Source organism: Gallinula chloropus (genome assembly GCF_964237585.1).
Source record: "Gallinula chloropus genome assembly, chromosome: 8".
NCBI classification, from domain to species: domain Eukaryota; kingdom Metazoa; phylum Chordata; class Aves; order Gruiformes; family Rallidae; genus Gallinula; species Gallinula chloropus.
In genome coordinates this window covers 2,388,634-2,411,458 of record NC_140093.1, presented here as the reverse complement: position 1 = coordinate 2,411,458, position 22,825 = coordinate 2,388,634, and the positions used below count along the sequence as shown (strand labels likewise).

The window sequence follows — 22,825 nt, the reverse complement described above, 5'->3', positions numbered from 1 at the left end:
GAGGGAAGAGGAGGATCTCTGACTGGTCGTGTGCCCCACATCCTGTTTGGTGCCAAGAGAAGGAGGAGAATGCAGAAAGGGGGGAAAAACCCCAGAATCATAACCCAATGGGTCTGAAGCATGTATGAAGGTGTGGGGAAAAACACAGTGCATTTTGGTATCTGAGGTCCTTCCTTTCTTTCTGTTGATACCATGACTGCAATTGCTCTGCCAGCCTGCTCCACGTACCAAATTTGGCTACAGGCAGAATCACACACATAGAACTAGAAATCCCTGCTATTCAGAGGGTCTATGAAAAATATTTTACTTTGGTCCCCCTGAAATTACACTGTTCTCCTCTTTTATCTGTCTTTAATGCTAGGAAAGCATGATGGTAATTAGATATACAAAGGTTTTTGGGTAGCTGAACAGTTTTATAGTCCCACATTGATAAATTAAAGCATTTGTCACTATTACCACATTAATGTTTCTTCCTGAGACCACAATCTGGATTCACTGCATCAAACAGTACCGGCCTCTGCTACGCATCACCATGTGTTACCTCCCAAGGAAATTAATTGCCATTCTGTATTTTCACACTTGCAGTTTAATCATGCCCTGATTCTCATATCTGATGGTTGCCACCTCCCCAGGCAGTATGCAAGTCATTTTTTTATGGATTTTCTTCTCACTACCTGTGTGAAAAGCCTGAATATCTTGTTTCAGGACAATCACCTTCTCCTGGCTCCAAAAGGCTGCTTCTGCAGTAAAGAATTCAGACAATTTCCTTCCTCCCGAAACCCTGGATTCAGTCATGTTAATTTACATTTATATAGCACCTTTCATCCCTGAAGATCCCAATGCACTTTACAAACTCACCCTCTCTGTACACAGAAGCTGTACAAATATACAGGGCTACATAAACAGACATCACTGAGCACCGAAATGCATCTCTCTGCGCGTTTCCCCAGCACACTCGTGGCAAGTCAGCTCTGCACGCCCTACATCACATCGCCAGCAAGGAGGAAAATAAGGCAGCGTGATTTAGAGGCATGCCATTTCCCTGCCGAGGAAATGCAAGGAGTCTAGGCAAGCAACAGAACAGCTTTACAGCCTGGGTGACTGTAATCTCCTTGGCATTCTGCTGGATAGGTTAGAATGAGGAAAAGACTGATTTGTGGTGAGTTATACCTCCTCTCTGCGGTGCCAGTGCCTGCAGACGTCCAGGCTTGCTGGTCCCTCGCACTGATGTGTGACCCTCAAGCACTTTGTTTTATAAAACTGAAAAATACCTGCTTGCTTTGTAGTGAAAACACAAGAGGAATTAACCCCCCACCCCCACCCCCTGGCCCCCAACAGCAGCAGTTGACTGGCTCCTGGAAATAGGAGGATGGAGAAGGAAGAACCCCAACATACCTGAGACACCTTTTTGACCACGTCGCTGCCCACGAGAAAGCCTTGTGCATAGGAGCGTGCGGCGATGAAGGCTCGTGTTGCCTTCACCTTCAGGTCCCTGGGAACTTCCCCGAAGGGTTTGTGCTGCTCCGCGTGTTTCACCATGCAGTCCAGGTACTCATCCGTGATGTGGTACTGGGGATTCATCAGCTTGAAGAGCCGCTCCAGCAAGCGTGTCCAGAAGTCATTGAGGGCCTCTTCCAAGTTGATGTTGGAGCCCCGGTAATAGCGGCGCAGCTCGCTGTACAAGTCCTTGAAGACCTTCATGTTTTGAGTGTACAATTCTCCGTAAATGCTTGGGAAAGCATCATAAAGGGCCTTTTCTGACTTGTTCAACAAATCCTGGAAATAACCTGGAGAGAGAAGAAAAAGGAGATGATGATGCATGCTCTGGACAAGCAAGAATCCAATGGGCTGTGGTGTTTGGCAGCACAGCTGAATGCCCTGAGAAAAGAGAAAGGCCCTAACAGAGCATCTCCTCCAGCTGACCTTACCCACACTCTCAGTCTTGAGCCTTAGCTGAGGAGGTTGAAGGATGACCCCCCAGCACCGACCCAGTGTGCCATGGTCTGGGCCTCTCTCCCTCTTCTTGCAGCCTCAGCTGGAACCAAAATTGAGGCTCTTCTCTAAGCGTGCAAGGTGGCATAGTGCTACTCACAGGGTTTTCTTTACAGAACACATCAACTGGTGTTGCTGACACCACCATAACTTGCCACAAGCATCAGCCAATGCCTTATGAGACACTCAGCTCCAGTCAAGAACCAGCCACTTCTGGCTGCCACCAGCCACAGTGCCAAGGCTTCACCGAGACGCCCCATCAGCCCCAGCCACTGCAGCTGCTGTGGCAGGAACAGGCACGTCTCAGTACGCAGTTAGACAGGGCCGTGCTCAAGTGGTTTTGAGCTGAGGCCGAGAACATCAGGTTTGGGGTTCTCACCCCATTTGCTTATGTGGATTTGCACCTTGTGTTTGTTTGGGTATAAGCAGCGAGTTGGTTTTACAGCCCAGGTTCAGTGACAGAAACACATCTCTTGCTACGTGCACAGACTCGACTCCTCCCTTACCGACATCTTCAGGTACTTCCATGCTCTCACCTGTCAGCTACCTTCAGGCTCTCCGAGACTGCACAGTGGGGAACTCATAGCAGGACCAGCCTGATTCAATTTATTGATTTACATGAGCAACTTTCATCATCGCTTAAGCCAGTGAGAGGAAAAATGATTTAAATAATCATTTTCATTTCAATTACATCTGTACTTTTTAGGGACTTGTTGAAGCAAACCTGATTATACTGTTCTTTAAATCTAAATTACTATTATTTTTTTGGTGATGTATGATAAGCTCTAGTTGGAGGGAAACCGTTATTTAATTAAAATCAAACAGCATGTTTTTAGGTATATAAATTGACTTCACTGCACTCAGCATACAACAAAAGAAAGAAAAGCTTCTGAAAATGCACATTGCCTGAACAAAGCCTTATTAAACAGAATAGTTTCTGAGGGAATGGCACTGGCTACAATTAAATGCCTCTAAAATTTCAGAACTCGTAAAGCTCATTTCCATGGGCCTTGTTTATATTCACAGCCTGGAAGGGCCATACACTTTCCTACGTTAAAAATCCCCCCCTTGGCTTCCCAGATTTGAATGAAACCAAAACTCAACAAGCAGGCTGAGCAAGTGGAAGCATCCTCTGCATCCATGCTGCAGGCTGCTAGTACTGAATCTTCGTGCAGTGCTCTAACAAGCAGGTACCCAGCATCAATAGCCTGGCTTCCTCCAGCCACCATCACTTACTGCTTAGTTTAAAACTTGAGTGCTTTGAAGAGGCTGTGAACAAACTAGGTCTTAGAAGTTTTGGCTTCATCATACAGAAAATAAAAATGTGTTATCTAAAACTTTGACTAAAATCTGTGGCTTTCAAACGTTCCTTTGGAAGAAATTTGTTCTCATTCAACCTGACCTGGTTGGCAGTTTGTATCTCCAAACATTTGTACTGGGATCCCTCCATCTCTCAAATGACTGATCTGCATGTGTTTGTCCATCTTCCCTACTAAAACCTGGTTTCCTCCAGCGTGCTGTCAGCAGGCTGTTCCAGGCACCTAAGCCATCTTCTATAAAATTGCCTTCTAATGGCAGGTTCCTAATATGAAAACAAAATCAAAAGCTGATCCCATTAAGAAGTGCATTGCTGAAGGACCTCAGTTTCGTAAGAAACACCTGCAGCAGATGTGAACATCAAAGCCTCCTCCTGAATCTCAAGACAAAGGGTGCTTCGACTCCTGCTGTCACCCAGTGACCCAGCTGTCTGGGAACCAAGGGAGCTCTGCCAGGGTCGGACAAGGTTCCTGCAAAGCCTTGGGCTGCTTCTCCCTGCCTGAGGGACTCGGGGTCTGTATGTCCCCTCACTCAAACAGTTCAGCCGTCGCTAGCCCCAAAGGCAGCGAGTGGCACGTGGTGATTTTTTCCTGTGACAGAATTATCACCACGCATCCTAACGGAGATGTGACCAAAAGGCCTCATCTACGCTGAGTAATTACACATTACTTGGCAAGCGTTACCAGTACATACATAGCACCCATCCTGGTAACCCTGAGTCCCAGCCCGCCTGGTTGGGCTCTGCTCTGAACTGACTTGGGGCCAATCCTGCTGCATTTCTTGTGACACCCCCTGAAGCAGCTCACGAGCCCAGCAGGTGACTGTCAGGCAGGCAATTTGTCTTGGGAGGACGTGTTTTCAGGTCTGACTTATCTGAGGTGGCTTCACGTTTTGTGTTGCCACAGCCCTCCTACCTGCACGACGACCAGAAACGGCACTGACCCACAGCAGACACAGAGTTGTCCGTCTGCTCCACGCCTTAACGTGTCACTCAGAGCGCCGCTGGTTCTCCATTCACCATTTAATCACAGCGAGCGCCAGCTCCTTCTCTTGTATAATCAGCGCTCTTTTCTCTGTGACAAGTGACACTAACTGAATCAATTGCTCAGCAATCCAGGTACGACACGCAGCTTGGCACTCACCATCAGGAGAAAGAAAACACCAACAGGCTCGGCCCGGTTTATCAATCCAAGGTGAACTGGCTTGCTTTGTGCTGCTACAGGACAGACAAGATGTGTATCTTTCTGTCAAAAAATTGGAAACCACTCTCGAAAAAGTCCAAGCTAATTAAGAGCTGATGAACTGTTACTTCTCACCTAAGTGAGAGCACACCAATTACAGTCAGCGCGGTTGGGGCTGGTGCTCAGAGAGCTCTTCTAGATTTCACACACTGAGAAAAAACGAAAATAATCTACGTTATCTAGGAAAAATTAATTAGCAATTAAGCCTCAATGTGTTTGCAATGAATAGCTGACCTGGCAGAGAATTTAAATGCCCATTTTGCAGCATTAGAAGGAATTAAGAAGTGGAGTTTGTCGAGAGGGATGCACAGGTACTTGCGTTAACTGCCCCAGTCCTCATGATCTCAGCCTTAGCACAGGTATCTCCAGCTCAGACTGCATCTTCTCCCTGACACTCCCTGCCTACTAAAACCTGACCTTTTAACGTTTTTAGGCACGTGCCACAGACTAAGGGTGCACAGGGCCTCGGGATCAAGCAGCTTGCTGAACTGCAGTTCAGGCATCTGCCCTTCTTGATCTCAGGGAGAAGCAATTACTATTTATAGGGGAAGCCCCGTTATCTGTAGCCACAGCAGGTGGGGGACCATCAGGTAACATCGGTGCTTGGAAACTTCTAATACTACAGCTGTCCCACTAATTCTACAAGAAGTTAAAAATAAAGCCCCAGTGGGTCCATTCTGCGTTTATTAACTCTGACTTGGTCCCCCCACTGCTGGGTCTGCCCCAGTTCCCAAAGGACAATTAGGGTGATTAGCTCAGGGAGGGTTTGAGCAGACGGACACAGCTCCATCGAGGTCACATCCAGGACACATCCCCAAGGCCTGTGAGCTCTCCCCACACACACCATGTTCTCCAGGACAGCAGCAGCAGGTTGTCGGCATTCATACACTGCAACATGGGGCTTCATTAGTCTTGGGAATAGCAGAGATAAAGGGAAAGGGCTCATGAGGAGTCACTGCTGAAGCTCCAAAGCCCTCACTTGCTCCAGGAGTCACCACTGCATGTCCATGTGCAGGAGCTCGTACCCCAGCACCCAAGGCAGTTCTGCGCAGGGCCAGCTTCCCTCAGAACTGATGCTTTAGTTTCCACTCCAAGTCACTAGGAGGGAGTTACGTATCTTCTCTGCCCATGCTGGAAAATCATGGATGTTCTCAGCCTCTGCCAGCCTTGGAAACTTTACAGGGAGGTTTACTAGCCAGAGATACGTTCCAGCAAGTCACCTGCTAAACTCACAACCGGGCTTCCCCTCTTTCCGAAACTCCTCTCAAAGAGCTGTGGAACAGATGAGTCCTTGCTCACTGCTGCAGGTTATTTTCTAACCCCAGTACTTCAGTCAAATCAAACTCAATTTTCCCCAGGCCAATGAAAGGCACAGCTCCTCAGACAAGGCTGCTCCTGCATGAAATATCACCTTTCACACTCACGTGGCAACAGCATTCAAAAGAAAAGAGAATGAAATGGGAGTCTATTATTACTGTGCCGCTCACTGCCAGACTCAGAAAAAAGACAGCTGGATTGGCTCAGGAGAAATTTGCCTCTTGGCAGAGGCCAGGTCTGGAAAACCTCTGCCTCCAAGACAAAAATGCCAGAAAGTCATAAGCAAAGAAATTAAAAGTTTTTACAACCCAGACAATTCTGCAACCTTGGTCGTTGCTTCTCTTGCTGCTGTTGTGACAGAAAGTTATTTATTAGAGAATTTTCAACCAGAATCCACCTTTGCATTCAAGAGAGATTGTAAATCTCCACCCATTCCCCTGCTTCGCAGCTTCCCAGTGTTCACAGCTCATATTTTCACAGCTTCCACATTTTCACAACTCTGGATGCAAACTGGGAAGCTGTGAACAGCAAGGCAGGAACCGGCAGCTTCTCTCTGAAGACAGAAAGCTTTGGGTTCCCCCCTTCCTCAACTCCCCAGCACCAAGTACTTTATCCAACACACCATCTGATCATGCAACATCTGGAACACACGGGGGTTTCTTCAACTAATATAATGATGGAGTGGAAATGGATGCAGGGGGAATGAAGAGGTCACTGAAGGAAGGGCATCCACATGCTCTTTGGGCATGCAGTAGATCAGCCATCCCATTTTAAAGGAATAATAGAAGAAACATGAGAATTGAAGAAAGGTGACTGAATTACTTTCAGTCTGAATATTATTAAAGTCTTAAGCAGAAAACTGCAGTACAAAAAGTCTTAAGCACAACTGGAAAAGAGTAGTACCAGACCAGAGGAGATGAGGGAGGAAAACACACTGCTCAGGTGATGCCATTAATTCCAAAACCAGATTTTATGAAGAAAGCATTGCATGACTGGATTTGGTGAGGACCCTGGGCAAACCCCTCTACCTACATCTGCAAGTCAGACATAAGAGGAGGAAGGAAGCCCAAGGCAGGTGATACCTCCAACCCTTTGCTTTCCTTTGGAGCAGCAGAAACAGCACCCAGAGCTCTGTCCTGCCTCCACCTTCCAGGTCCAACCTCTTTCCTACCTCTTGTGTTCTCAATACAAGAGCAGCCTGCTCCACCCTGGGACAGCAAAGTTCAGCTCTGCTGGTGCTTCCAAATTTGAAGCCCTGAGTAGTCCCCGTGGGAACTCCTAATGGCTTACACTGCAGCTGTGCAGTGCAGCAGTGCTCTGCACCTACAGAGCTGCTGTCCTTAATGCTATCAAAGTTTTTCCCATCTGGCAAGAGGAGAACTATCCCACTGGCCAAAGAGCTTTGCATGGCAAGCCAGGCTTGCTGGCTGAGTGCCTTGCAGTGCAGCCATAGGCTGCCAGGGCTGCTGGAGGTGGGGGTAAACATGGGAGGAGGGAGAAGTACCACATACTGTATGGTAATTTCTCAAGTTTGAGCAAGCACAGGAGCCTGGTGTAGAATTCATGCAGGGCCAGAGCCATGGAGCATCTCTGTGGCTCTGAGGTGAGGCCGAGCGCTCAACACAGCACAGCTACAGTGCTTCAGTAAGGCTGGATTACAAACAGGAGAGAAGAATAAGCTGACTCTGTGGTGTCCTGTACAGCAGGAAAAGCAGGGAAAGACATAGCGTGGGGATGTCTGCTAGAGCAGAGCTCCCTCTCGGGGCCAGCCTTGCCAGCCTGAGGCACAGCATTTTCCTGGCCTGGGTTCCTGTTTAATACACTGCTGCACATTTGCTTCTCTGGGTGCTTTTAATGCTGTCCTTGCAGTCAAACTGCTACTAGAAAAGGATAATTCTGCAACAGATTTAAGCCATTAAAATCCAAATCTAACGCATCCATATCTATTTCATTCACTTAAGCAAGTATGGTGATATTTTATTTATAAAATTGTTATTACTCATTATTAATTTACACACTCCCCATGCTGGTGCCGAAGAGCTGACACCAGTACAACAGCAGTGATGTGCTCTGATCTGTGCCTTAGCTGGTGCTGCCAAAGGAAATAACCATGGTGAGACCAGGCGCTCGGGCTTTGGCTCCATGTGCAAACAGCCCTGCATGTAGCAATCCTGATGGCATTTTCCTTGGGACATGCCTCTCCCTCCTCACAGTGTCCCAGCCCTGAGAAACAGCTGCTCTTGTATAGAGACGCCTGTCCCTGTTTGGTGGCTGCAACCTGAGAGGCATCATGAGAAACCAAGTCTCAGGTTGCAGAAAAACCCCAAATAAATGGAGATAAGATTAGCTTCTACCTAGAAGCCAAAGGATGAACAAACGGTGTGAACAGATGTGTCAGCATGTGAGAATTAGGATGCTTTCAGGTGGTGCAACTCCCAGACTTTCAGGATTCTCTCCAAAGAGCCACTTTGCATTTAATGGGGAGCCAAATACCTTTATTTGATCTCTCCTCCCCACACTGTGTCCTGAATTGGGGCTGAGAACAGCATAGGAGCACAGGACTGAAGAGATGTCATGGGTCAACAAGCCAAGTGCCAACCCTGCCATGCAATCATCTGATTTCATACTCTCCTGAACCTGCTCAGTGCCCAGCACGAGAGCAGTTACAGATTTTGCCCTCCCTGGTCTCACTAAGAAGGCTGGTCCAGAACATCTCAGATGTGTGAGCTCCTTAATTTCTGGTCTAAATTCATTCTTTATCCATTTGATTCTTTGGTGATCCTCTAGTTTCAACAGTTTTTTTATTTCCTGGTGTTCTCTCTCTGAGACATTTATACCCAAACCCCCCATTTTCTCAGCATCCAGGCTGCCTTGCTACACAATCAAAGGTCCTTTCCCTTCTCCACACCTGACAGATTCTGCAGTTCACTGGCTGTTCCACTGACTCTTCTCGTCACCTCTTCTCATTGGCAATAACTGTAGGTGGTCAGAAGGGCCACAAACAGCATTTCCTTTACTTCACTGGAAATAGCACTGTGAATACAGCAAAGACCACATTATCCTTTTTGAGGAACACATCACATTAGCATTTCACAGACTTCCTGCCACTGACTGGTACATCCCCAGCTCTCCCCTTCGCTGTTTCCAACCAATTAGTCCCCAGCTGTTTGCCTCACTCTGGAATATGGAATTCACCCTATTTCCATTATTTTGGTCGTCATGGTTATCCACCATCCTCCTCAATAGCAACAGCATTTCCCAGCTCTGTGTCATCACTTAAGACACACATGAACAGATTTCTCATTGTTTGTGCTGGCCTGTAACGGGGCTGTTAACCAGGCCGGGCTCCAGGCCTGTCCTGTTAACCAGGCCGGGCTCCAGGCCTGTCCTGTTAACCAGGCCGGGCTCCAGGCCTGTCCTGTTAACCAGGCCGGGCTCCAGGCCTGTCCTGTTAACCAGGCCGGGCTCCAGGCCTGTCCTGCTAACCAGGCCGGGCTCCAGGCCTGTCCTGCTAACCAGGCCGGGCTCCAGGCCTGTCCTGTTAACCAGGCCGGGCTCCAGGCCTGTCCTGCTAACCAGGCCGGGCTCCAGGCCTGTCCTGTTAACCAGGCCGGGCTCCAGGCCTGTCCTGTTAACCAGGCTGGGCTCCAGGCCTGTCCTGGCGAGCCACAACTGGGACCTTGCTCCAGCCCAGGAGCTCTTCTTTCAACACAACATACTGCTACCTACCCCCTTTAACAAGTTTTTCACCTGATAATTCCTTTACTAATTTCCATTTTCTTCAGCTTAATTAACTACTCAAGGCACAGATGCAAATGCCTTTGAAGTCTCCTGGGATTAGCTGATAGAACTGACACACCGTGAGCAATCGTGAAAGCAGGTAGCCGGGTAGGATTTGACCTGATCTCTACATCAGCTGGCTTTGGGCAAAGGAAAGTCCACCTTAAACTGGTTTTAGAAGGAGACACACAGCAGACAGCTTGTTTCTTTTGCTAGGGAAAACAGAAAACAAACTTTTTTTAAAAAGCCAAACTTTCTCCTGCAAAAGAAAGCTGCTGTTGCACAAATAGCCATTTTGGCACATGGCTTTGCTAGTGAGAAGCCCAGGGAGGAGGCAACTCCAGCCATTCCCAAGAAATAAGGTGGCCTTTTTCTGCCAGGCCTAGGACTTTCCATACTGTACACAATGCCAGCTCTGTGTCCATCCAGCAGTGCTTTGAATGGCAGTCAGGCACATGTAATTATTCTGCATATTCCCCTCCCCTGCTTCTATGATGTGCCCAGACAGTTTGCTTTGCCCTAAGGCAAGCAGGCCTGATCCAGCTACTGAAATGGGGGAGCAGAGAATGTTCCCAGGCTTTTCCCCAAGGGAAGATTGACCCTCACTTGAAGAACAGCAAGAAGATGAATATTCTGCTTGTCTTCCTGGTGAGCACCACACAACTACTGGGCGCTCAGTGAAAGCCACCCAAGGTGACAGCAACAAGCCTGGGTGTCATGAGGGCAGCCACCAAGACCCTCCTCAGCCCCAGTAGCAGATCTCTCCAAAACATGACAGTGAAGAAACCCCTTTAAACTTTGATGATCCCAGCGAGCTCAGCATTCCCTCCCCACTGTCCCTCGGAACCAGTTCTGTGCAAACCTTAAGACATCCCTGAATTCAAGTTCCTCCAACAACTTTGCAAATACAAGAGTCCCTTGGGGACAGAGGGTGAAGACGACTAAACTGTGTGACTGGCAGGGCACATAAAGAAAGCCTGTGCTATGCTGCAGCGGTAACTGGAGCCAGCATCCCCATGCTGGAGTGCCTGAGCCCATGGTGGTATTCCTCACTGCCTGGCGGAAAAATAGCTGGGCAGGAGCAGGAGCAAGTGGCACGCACCTGCTCGGAAAGCAATTCCAGGCACCACACGACACCCTCGCAGACTGCGGGGTATTAAATGCCACGAAATGCAGTGCAGCTGACAGCCAAGCCATTTGCTTGGGTAGCTCCTCCATTGTTCAGGCTGGAAATCTCCATGTTAGGAAGGGTGCTGCAGTGCCACACGCGGGGCGGGAGGAGGGGTGCTCGGTGCAAGGGCAGCTGTGGGAGGACACGTGCGCCGCGCGTGCGGCCGTGCTCCAAAGGTTGAAATGATTGCGCAGGAGTTGGTTGTTAAGGACGTGCCAAGGTTTGTGGGCGCAGCTACGAGGTCAAAGAGCCTGAGAGGTGCATGCAGGCAGCCGGCCCCTTGCACGTGCGTGGCCCCTTGCACGCCACTGCGGCCCGGTGTCTGCGTATGAGACTGAGAGGCGAGCTGCACGTACGCTAGATTTTCCACATTGTTTCCTCTAGCTTGGGCCTCCATCAGATTCCAGCCCTGTTCTCTGCACATCTCTCAAAACCTCATTCCGATGGATGCCCATAGTCCAACATGGTGCAACGAAACGCCTGTCTCCTTTGCACACTCCAAATACTTGCACATGAGGCTACACCGGGTCTCTCAGGCTGTGAAGCTGCACAGTCTGCAGCTACAGGCACGTGTGCAGCCCCTGAACTAAGGTGATACTGTGTACTTCAGGAAGGCACCAACAACAGGATGAGCAGCAATCTTACCCCTCAAAATCCACCAGCTAAAAGGTTTCCTGCCCAAGCCCTACTTTTGAGAGCCACTGCTGGTCACCAGCTTCCGTGGACTTGTCAGACCCTTTCTGGGCTGAGCTGTGTTGCTGGGTTCTTGCCGTGAGCTCCACATTCACATTTTCTGGGGAAAAGTACTTCCCTCTGCTGGCTTTAAATCTCTTCAGTACAACAGGCAAACCATAAGCCTTCTAGTGCAAGAAATACAGATACTCCTTATCTGCCATCTCTAAGCGCTTCACAGACCTCTATCATGCCTCCATCTCTTTGGTAAGCTGAAGAGTCTTATCTATAAAAAGTAACCAATTCTTTCATTTTCTTTCTTGTTACCCTTTCCCTCCTCAGCACAAGCTCCTTTTGCCAGCGTGTCAAGCTCAGAAAACTTGCATGGTCCGAAGTCCTGTGTCTTCATGTTGAGAGGCCTGGTGCTCCAGCCTGCCTGGTGGAGATCAAAGAACTGTGCTGTGAGGAAGCCTGCTGCAGGCTGAAAGTTCAGGCAGAAGGGATTTGGTCTGTTTGCATCCAGGGTGGGATAAGCAAATACAAGAGATGTGAATTTTAAGATTATTTTCCCCACGTGTGTCCCTGGGATTGGAGCTGCCAAGAGATTTTAATCACAGCTCCTTCTAAATATATCTATGCTACAACTACAGGCTTGCAGCAAATGATGAACTGCAAGTATTGCCCCAGCAGGCTCTTATCAAACAGATTTTACAGCAACCTCCCTGCGAGATAAGGACTGGGATGGCACGTGGGTGGGATTCATGAAACAGGAGTCAAGTCTGATCTGGTGGCTTAGTCCCCACTTAAGGAAGAAAAAGAGACCTCATGCTTCCTGAGGTGCTCACTTGAGCGTCTTCAGAGCTGCTCAGCAATCTCTGGACTGTCGTAGGAGCTGGGATAATTAAGCCAGAGTAGGCTGAACTTTTGGATAAATTAAAGTCTGCAAGATGAATTCCTCTCTTCATTTTTTCCTCTAAGAAAGCCTGAGTTTAAAGGCAAACTAACAAGCATCATTACTACCAGAGATAGGAACATGAAAGATGGTATAAGTAATTGCTGATACCACCTGTTCCTGTCCAGGTTTATTCTGTAAGACCCAAAGGGCTCTACTTCTTTAACAGTAATGTAAACTCTGAAGTATCTTACAATATCGAGGGTTGATGGCAGTTTTAAAAGGTGCAGGTGCACCCTGGATAAATGCACAGCACCTACAGAGCAGAGGTATTTTTCACTCCAGAATGAAAAGTGTTCCTTTCCTCCTGGTGAAATACCCCCCCAGCCATGCGGAAACGTGCTCTCCCAGCTGCAGATGACAGCCACCGCCAAGGTCACCTCCTGCTACCGCGCCTGCACGCCCACGTACGGGGCTGGTGACAGTCTGCAGAGACACGGCATGAATGAGAGACGCCCCGCATCCGTTCCGGAGATGCCAGTGCAGGCTGTTTCCAACACCACCTTCCCCCCCTCCCCATCAGCCTCGCTGAGGCTGAGTTTGACTTTCTGCCCCTTTCAGCAAGAGGCAGGCAGCTGCTGCTTCATACCTGCCAGAGCACAATGTCTCCGCTGCCTTCCCCTGCCTAGAATATACGCTCCCGAAGGTTGGAAATAATTAAGCCTGCACAGCTTTCAACACACATCTTTTAACTTCTTCCTGCCTTGTAAAATACACCATTATCAGGAACCTATTTGTCACTGAGTCAGGCTCTTTGTGGTAATATTTTAATTGAGCACAACATCAGTGACTGATTCTCTCTCTAAAGCCGAACGCATGTCATCGTCTCCGCAGAAGAGCAGAGCAAAGCCCCACGGTTTGTGCCCATCTTTGACACTTTCCACGTTCAAAGAGCGACTTATGCACTCAAGCATCCTCACTTCAGACTTCTCAAGATCAAAACTCCTTGTTTTAAGTTTCCAACAGCTGTAGGCTTCACACTGTGGCAGTGGGACAGAGCTGACTTTAGTTTCTCATCTCCTTTATTAGTGCTGTCCTCCGCTCAAAACGGCCTCCAGACAAACTATTTATTGCTGGGTTAATTAGATCATTTGAGTACGCTTGCCACCGCATTTTTCAATACAGAGTATCTAAAGACACATGGTCCCTGGATATCTAAGTATCTTGAGTGACACGTGTTCCCAAGGGAACAAGGAAGACAGAAATTACCAGCTGTGGGGATAATCCTACAGACAGGAGAAGTTCCCATCTTAGTATTGCAGGAGTTTATCTACGTCTGCTTAGAGCTCTGAATTTCTACTTTTCTCTCTTTCACCACCTTGTGCTCAAGCAATGCCTTCAGAAAACAACTTGTCTCTTTGTAAAAATAATTTGCTTATGACATTCCCACCCGTGGAACCAGCAGGAAAAGGAGAAAGAGGTAAAGGATGAGAGAAGACAGCTACTGTGAGCAGGCATCCCAAAGCGTGCAGTACGGATGTGTATCTGACAACTGGAAGTGGAAAGTATGTACTCATACACAGTGCCATGCATGTTGGTTATTTGAATAACAGGCAAACTAATATCAATTGCTATTTTGATACAGCTGAATCACAGAATCATAGAATGGTCTGGGTTGGAAGGATCACCTTAGAAGTTGCAAGCATTACAAAACCTTGGAAGACAACCTGCTTGGGCACCTTGTATCTGCTGGATACATCAATGACTGAAAACATCTGCATCCACCATGGGCTGTCATCATGTTTACAGCAGGGAGATCAAAAAACGCGTGCTGAAGAAAATATTAGCTGAGACCTGGAACGCTAACCACACTCTGAACCCAGCAGAAATCAACACCAAAAAACCCCACCCCAGAGCAGAAACTACACATGCTCCTTCTTTTAAAAAAAATAATTTAAAACAATTTTAAAAAGGCTTGGGTTACCTTGAGCTGCTGGCACTCTACTTCTTCCTGAATTGGGGTTTCTGCTGCCTTTGAAGCAGCTCTGGCTCTGGCCCAAGTTCGAAGGGTGGGAGAAATGGATCCTTGTTAAAAGCAGGGGCTTGCTCCACCTCACCCAACTTTCCTTTTTAAATTTCCTGTCAGATTTAATCCCGAGTGCTTTGCACCACTGAACTGGACATCACTAATAAATCCTGACCTCTTTTAAATGTCCTGCCATGAATTTAGATTGAGATCCTCGTTAACCAGCTAGAGAAATTAATGCCTTCAGCATGCATTTCTGAGGATGCACAGAAGTGTTGACCATCAGCTGTCATTCACCTTTTATCACAAATGCTTGGGGACAACCAGAGGAGTTTCAGACCTGTCAGAAGATTCAGAACAGACAGAAGGAAATACTATTGCAAACAGAGAAGTTACGGAAAACCCCACCCCTGTTACAAAACCTCCTGGATGCTTAAGACTGAAAGAGAATCCAAATGATGATCAAATAGAACCCAAATGATGATCACATCAGAAAAAGGAAAGTCCATTTGGCAGACATGAAACAAAATGAACAAGACATCCAGGGTAGCCAAGGAGCTGCAGTACATTCTCAGTGCAGAAAGCACACAAGAGAACTTTGGTGCTTCTTCTGTAAGCAAGGGTGCACCTTACTAATTGCCATTACCTTAATTACCCTGGGATGCTGTCAAGATTGAAGTAAGAATCAAAGTGAATTTTATTCTCTAGGAAAAGAAAGTTAAGGAACCAGATGCTGGGCTGAGAACACTGACCTACCAAACCACAGCTAACCCCCACCACCCCAGCCATGGACTGCTCCCCAGAGCCACCTCCAGGTCCTGCTCACAGGGAATGAGACACACAGCAGCCTGCTACAGCCAGGACCTGGGGCTGGGACATACTCTTCTTTCTGGCACTGACATCCTAAACCAGAACTTTGTGATGCAAATCCCCTTTTGTGACCCTGTTGTGCCTAAATGTATCCTCAGGGATCTTCTGTAGCCTCGAAGCTCACTGATTGCCACTGCCGTATCTCCTGTTAATGAAAAGCTGGGTGATACACCACTAGATGATGATGTGCAGAGGTGCTTTCTGAACACCAGCTATGACTGGGTGAAGCAGACCATGCTATCACCTAACTCACTGATAGGCAGCTCCCTCCAGGTGACACAGATGCAGCCTTCTCTTTGCAAACACACTGGTGTGTGAGACCTGAAAAATCTCATGTACATGAGTCCAAGTAAAGCTACAAAATGTCTTCTGCTACAGCTGCAGAAATAATAGTAAGTGCAGCTTACTGTCAGTGCTGCCCAGAGCCAATGGCTAACAAGGCAACCTGAGCAGTCTCCTCACTAGGGTCTCTGGTAAGGAGAACTTATCCTACATATTGGCTTTTCCGTGCCTGTTGTGGGGGGGGATAATTCCACCATTTGCCTTTGATAATCCTTAGGATGCTCTGTCTGGGTTCAGATCACTGGCCCACCCAGCTGTTCCAGCTGAGGCCTGATTTTAACTTGTCAACTATAAAACAGTCATATAAATTTCTGGTGTGCTCAGGAAGAAATACTGGTGGTCAAGTGACATACGTTCCCCAGAGCAGTTCATCCAAGTCAGTCAACTGGAAGAAGCAAGTTTTAGGGGAGCTTTTCAAAAGAGCAAGACTCTTCTGTGCAGGTTAGAAAGGACAAAGCAAACCCAAAGACCTTTCCCAGTGTTTGAGGGAGCTAAGAGCCGCTCCCATCCCTAAAACACCGTGGATGGGGAAGCTGCCAGCTGGAGGGGTCCTGGATAAAGACTGACTCCCTGATAGGGCACAGTCTCATAGCACTTTTTCTGAAATCCCCAGTTACGCCCTTTAACTGCTGCACATAACCAGCAGCTTAGGTCACTGACTTCCCACACTTCCAACTCTCATTTCAGCAACATGGTTGGCAACTGACTGTTTATGCTGCTCTACTCTCTTGGAAGAGGGGAAAAGCAGCTCGACCCCTTGTTAGGGAGGTCAAGGGCAATCTTACTTTGTTTAGAGCTTCCCTATCCCTCTGGTATGCTCCAGGGCTCCCGACACTGGATTCCTCACAGAGAAAAGGATTGTGAGGGGCAGCATGTGCATGCCATGATCAGTAAATCAAAGACAAGAGACCTCCCCCCATTTCACATGATGGACAACCAAACCTTCAGCCTTTGAAGCACTTGACATTGCTGGCATGATCTTGTGTCATTATTGGTACCTCATGTAATGAACAGAAGAATTGCTCTGGATGATCTCCTCCTGCCCAAGTCCTCCTCCAGCACCAAATGGCACCTCCGTAATGCAGAGATGTCCCTTTTCTGACTCACAGGGAATCGTTTAGACACCTGGAGACCCTCAGCCTTCAGGAGAGGCAGCCCATCAGGAGAGGTGGGCACAGATCCCCCAGACCAGGCAAGTGCCCTGCCCATCAGGGAGCTTCACCTGCACAACCACAGCCATTTTCATTATCAACTTTGGTGGAACTTTCTCCCTCCAAATTCTCTCTTTTCTTTTCCAATCACTTTTTCTTTTCCTACTGTGGCTCTGAATGAATATGAAGGGCTTCTGCTGTCTGGTATGAAACAGATACCACGGAACAGGACTATGGGATTTATTTTTGCCTGTCTGTGCCACATGAGGTTTGAATGGGTTTCTGAAGTATCACTGTGGCAGGCTTTGGGGATAACGATACTGATTTTGGTCTTCAACCAGCTGTCTTCTCAAATATAATCAAGCTACTGTATTCTTTTCTCCCCTCACAGCAAGCACAGTTATTTTATATTTGAACTTTTCCATCTTTGAGAACATGTTTACCACTACCTCCTTGAAGGACACTGAGTCTCATTTTCTTGGACTTCCTCTGTTCTGCTCTCACTGCGAAGAAAAGCCCTTTATGTTGATGTGACACTATAAAAATCCACAATCATAAAGTTAAAAATAACCCCCCCTGCTAGAATAAGATCAGTTGAATACACTGATTTTCTTTCCAAAGTAGTATTTGGTTCTGCCCTGTATTTTCTTCAGCAGTTCAGAGGCCTTTAGGAACCGTGTGTCCCTGAAGATAAAAATTACGGAGCGTTTATCGCATAAATAGGAGCGCACACCATTGCAGGGTGTCTCACTTCAAAGGTCTTATTCTGACACAAACCTGGGTTTTACCACTCAGAAATCGGCACCAGGGACCCAAGGAAGCCCAGAGCCTGCTGCTCCTGCTGGCAAGAGCAACCTGGGCACAGGAGTGTTGTGGTTTTACCCCGGATGAGAGCAGAGATCCACGCAGCTGCCTGCTCTTCAAAGGAAAAGAGGAGGGGGACAAGAGTGTGTGGGGGTGAAGGAAGGGAAGGGAAAAGGAAGGGGCAAATAACAACCCCAAAACCAAGAAACTAAAAGCCCGTGGGCTGGGATAAGGATAGTTTACTAAAATAGCAGAAAGATAAAATATAACAATGCTGACAGGACTTTAGAGCAAAAAATCTATGGAACTGTTGATACAGGATACAGTTTCTCACCGAACCCACAGCTCAGGCCGTGCCACCCAGAGCCGTCCCGGAACCCGACCGTCCCCCAAAAACCGCGTCCTGGAGCCGCCCCCCTCCTCCTCTCAACCAGATCCCCTTTACACTGAGCAGGATGTAATTGGCATGGAATACTCTCTTTGGCCAGTCTGGGTCACCTGTCCTGGCTTTGTCCCCTCCTTTCTCATTAATAGAGAAATAGGAAGAGCTGAGAAAGTCCTTGACTGCTTGACCACAACTAAAATCATCAGGGTGTTACCAGCACTGCTTCCATTTTAACTCTCAAACACAGCATTCCATCCACTGCTACAAAAGAAGTTAACTCCATCCTGACCAAAACCAGGACAAGGAGGGGGCACTCGGAAACTGGGTGGGCTCTCCAGCTTGTGCGGCTTTACCGGTGGTGCCGTGCCAGTGAGGGCTGCGGCTGAGCACAGCATGGCTCCATCTCACAGCCTCTTAGCTGCAGAACCAGAAGAGACTTTGCTGTGGACACAGTGCTTCAGGCCAGCCTGACTTCAGAGTCCTCTTCACCTAGCACAATCCCCCAACTGATATCCTAAGCATGTAACCAAACCAGCAGCCAGTGCCAACTGGCTGTGTAAGACTTATCTTTACAATCAGGGCCACAGAAAACCAAACCCTTTGACAGTGGCAGAAGCAAATGCCATTTGGAATGATGTTTAGGCCTAACCATGACAATATGCACCATCACCAGATGCCAATGAGGGCGGTGGGGTTCATCAGTTCCAGCAATGTCAACCAGCACCACCCGAACATCCTCTGTTGCAGCAAACACCAAAGTGGTGAGGGATCAGCAACATCTGCACCGTTTCCTACCTTTCTTCCTACAAACCCCACTGATCCTGAGGAAGCATTTGGCAAATAAGGAAGGGATGAAGAACACAGAGTGGAATTCTTCATCCAGGGTATTTATTGCCATCTTGAGTCACCCACCGTGGTGGAGGGTTTCATTCTCCGATAATTTCACACTCCATAAAAATCGAATCTGTGATAATTTAGGGAGGCTATCAAGTACTGCTGATCTTGACCATAAACAAAGTAAAACCAGTAATTGCTTTTACGGAAAAATTATGTGTGTTTTAGGGTTTTAACACTGGACTATCCCAGGGGAAGGAGGAGAAGATTGGAAAGCGCTGGTTTCAACAAGCATGAAATTGCACAAAAAGTAGCAAAAATTAGATGATACTGAACTTCCACACATAAAAGCAAACAAGAATTCTGTAATATTGGCTTCTTCAATTTAATCCAGTCGGCCTTTGAGATTTCCATTTGTTTTGTTATAGAAAAAAATATCAATTCATCACAATACTTAGGGTTCCAATTACTTCATTGAGCTTCTATTAATAAGAAAAAGCTATTGATTTAAACAATGCATACACAACCATGACACTTCAAACCAGAACTTGTGTTCTACCTTAAAGATTTTTCTTTTGGTGAGCTATTAATTATTAGAATTCAAGAGCAGACCAGTAAAAAAATGTAAGCAGCCCTTGCTCTGTCCCAAGCATCACCACCTACTCTACCAAAGTGAACGCTTAAGTCCAGCCCCTGACAAACAGCATGTTTATGGCTGAATTTTCTGTAAGGGAGGAAAAAAAAAACAACCCAAAAAGATTTATGGCTACAACAAAAGCCTTCCAGTCCTGCGGCTCACAAGCTGCACAGTGGCCCCTGGCAGCTTGCACTCATAAGTGTAGCAAAATTTGATATTAAGGCTCATGGACCTCTGCAATTTCAGGAGTCAACACGATCCCCAGCTGAGGTTAGGAAAGCGTGGAAAGGGCTCTACTAAAACCACTGGATTCAAAGACCTTAAATCTTTTTAGAATTTAAAATGTGAAGCTTCTCTTCCTACACTGCTGGATTTTATTTTATTTTTTTTACTCCTTCCTCTCTGCTGTTCTAGGGTCTTACAAGGTTAAATTGGATGCTGTTAATTCCTAAATGAATGTCGGGGTTATCCCATGGGATTTCTACGATTTAGATTTCAAATACTCCTCTAAACTGCAAAGGGCAAGCCTGGGGCTTGATGATGCAAAAAATCCTCCCCCTAGAATTACATGGGTGGTAGACTTGACAATAGATTGCCAGACCGAGCATCCTCAAGGTAGGAAGGCTGTAACTCAGCCGTGCCCCTCCGGGGTTGCAGAGCCACCGCTCTGCGCACAAGGAGTTTACCTTGAGTCCTGCTCCAGCTTAGACTATAAAGTGCCCATTATCCCCGCTCGGTGTATATATAGCTTTTCTTAAATTAACACAGATGCCATTTCCTATTATAAATAATTTGTTCCACAAATAGATGTTTTCAGGAACAACAGCTGTGCCTGAGCTTAATTTGCAGCATGCTGTTTGTCTCGCAGGAGTGAATGGGAGAGGTCACACCAGTTAAACTAGTTGTGAGACCTGAACTTTGTGGGATCCAGGCCTTCATTTGTGTTTTGCTTTTGGTTTGTCTTTGCCTGCCATGGGTTTTGTCACATTTCAGTGACATGACTTTCATGGGGCGTGTGGGGAAGCTATTTGGGAGGGATATGGGAAATGCCAGCCTTTGTATTTCTGCTGTTGGTTTTAACATGGCCTAAATCGTTGCAGAAAGCCTCAGAGGTGGGTTTTTAAAAGGTAATTTTTAGTAGCATTGACTTTCACTGTTCCATACTGCTAATGTTCTGTACTTGCACACACATCTCCAAGCTACTGTAATAAGAAGTGGACAAACAGGGACCATATGTGCCCTGCCATATCACCTAACCCAGGGAGCTTGAGGGCTTTGCAGCTATGCTGTGACTGCAACACAACTCAGAGCTACTGTGGGCCAAACAAGCCCGAGACACAAAGGCTCACATCGTGCACCCTACCCTCGTGTCAGCAAAGAGCGTGGCAAAACTGTGAGCTGGGGACCGTGCCCATCAGGGATGCTCTCAAGGGGCAGCACTGCTGGCAGATAGTGCCAGCAGTCCCCTGACTGGGGGGTACAAGCACTCACCACTCACATGCTGCTCCTCAACTTCTACTGCTCTGGACCAGTCTACGAACCCTGGCACCAAACTCATCTCTGACCTGGCTAATTAAGGGCAGGGTGAAACTCCCCTGGGCTGCGAACTCCCTGCCAGCTGGGCAGGACACCTGGCCTCACGGCAGCTCTGCTCATCAGGGTTCATCCTGCCGGGCCCCAGGGCAGCGCTGCACCTCCCGTGCCTCCACCCAGAGACAAACATTAACTACCCCACGCAGTTGCGTGCGGCGGGGCTTTGTGCGTCAAAGCTGAGCAGCACAGGGAAGAGCTTTTCGGTGGCAAGCACCAAAGATAAGAGGTCCCAGCAGCTCCAAGGGTATATTGCTGCTTTTGGACAGCAAATAATAATACCAAACTACCCCCAAGAAAGCCTAAGTGTAAGATCAGGAGATTTTACAAATCATTCCTTCTTCCTTTCCCAATTTTCTCCACACTCACGATCTATAATTTCATGTCTGGTACAGACCTGATGGATTGCAGCACTGTTGATACACTGCGATAACAAATAAACAGTTGTTATTATTAATGGGTCGATAAATCACATGATCAACCCCTGGGGCCAGCTAATTGTAGCCATTTACATTCTACCTGCAACACCGCCGCTGCCATCGCAGCTGCACGTGGCGTTCCCTGTCGTACCCAGCCGTAAACCCACAGGACCGTGGAGTCCCGCAGCTGCTGTGTCCAGCCCAGCAGGAGCTGCCCTTCCAGACACCAACGAAGGGAAACTTTCTGCAGCACGAGAGCTGCGTGAGAGCGCATCCTGATAGAAAAACGAACGCAGTCATGTTTTTAACCCTGGCTAATTTACTGCTGTGTATATTCAGAAAAATGAAAGCTAATTGAGCTGGTAGGTCTGGGCATTCATTCCTCTTACTGCCGCAAAGGAACGGGTGAGTAGGTTTCCACGCTGCACCGAGGGATGACATTGCGGCAGAGCTCCATCACTCACCCCGCACACAATCTGCAGCTCCTCAGATAGAAAGCTCAGCAGCTCGGCGTGTAGCCGCGGGCTGCCGGGTTCCTGTGACGATCAGCCGCGGTGGTTAATCATTTCATCTTCGTGCTGTGAAACCCCTCCATGCATTCCTCCAGCCTTATCTACTGTCTTGTTGGCTTTTAGCTCAGGCAGCTCCCCTGGGATTTGAAAGCCAGCAGGGTTGTCACTTTTATGTGTGTTTGCCAAATGGGTGAGACAGAGTTTAAAGGCCTGTGAAATATCTGTTTTGGGGGGTTTTTTATACACAAAAAGCCAGAATCCCCCGGTGATGTGGTTAAATAAAGTCCTCGTGCCGCTCTGCTCACAGGGATGGGGGGAGAATTGCGTGGCTGGTACGGACAGAGGCTGCAGCTGGGACAGTGCTCGGCTACACACCTGAGTGATGGGCAGACAGAGGTGCTGTCCTGAACATGCACTTTGCTTCAAGTTCGCCCTGCTCCTGCCAAGAGGAAAGCAGACTGCATTTCTGCAGCGGTATCGCCCTGGTTCTCCCGCCCTCTGCGAGTCGGAAGACTGGTGAGAGGAGCAGTTGAAGGAGGCCAGGTGATCCCTGCTGACGCACCTGATGGCAGGAATGCTCGATTGCCTTGAAACACACCTCCCGCCTTGGTTTTACAGCAGGAGGCTGCATGACAGGCCCCATCCCTTGTTAAAACAGTGCTGCTCAAAGGTCGGTGTCCTTTGGCACACTGCAGGATGTGATGATGCCCTTTTTCTTTCTGAGCAGGTGCTAGAAGTCAGTGTGCTGGTGCCTGGCATTCTGTGTGGTGACACACATCACCACCTTATGGCAGCTTGTGCACGGGATGAAAATACCAAGCAGGTTAATTGCTAGGAGGGGGCCGGACAGTATGCAGTTGGAAAAAGGCCTGC

The 22,825-nt window shown here is 47.9% G+C and overlaps 1 protein-coding gene across 1 annotated transcript in view; it reads right to left on the bottom strand.

Moving 5' to 3' along the window:
• The window catches only part of GPC1 (glypican 1), a 190,616-nt gene that overhangs the window by 20,886 nt on the left and 146,905 nt on the right, over nucleotides 1-22,825 (bottom strand). Inside the window, exon 3 of the mRNA XM_084267168.1 lies at nucleotides 1,396-1,787. Within this exon, the coding sequence (XP_084123294.1) occupies nucleotides 1,396-1,787 (392 nt within the window). The remainder of the gene's footprint in view (nucleotides 1-1,395; nucleotides 1,788-22,825) is intronic.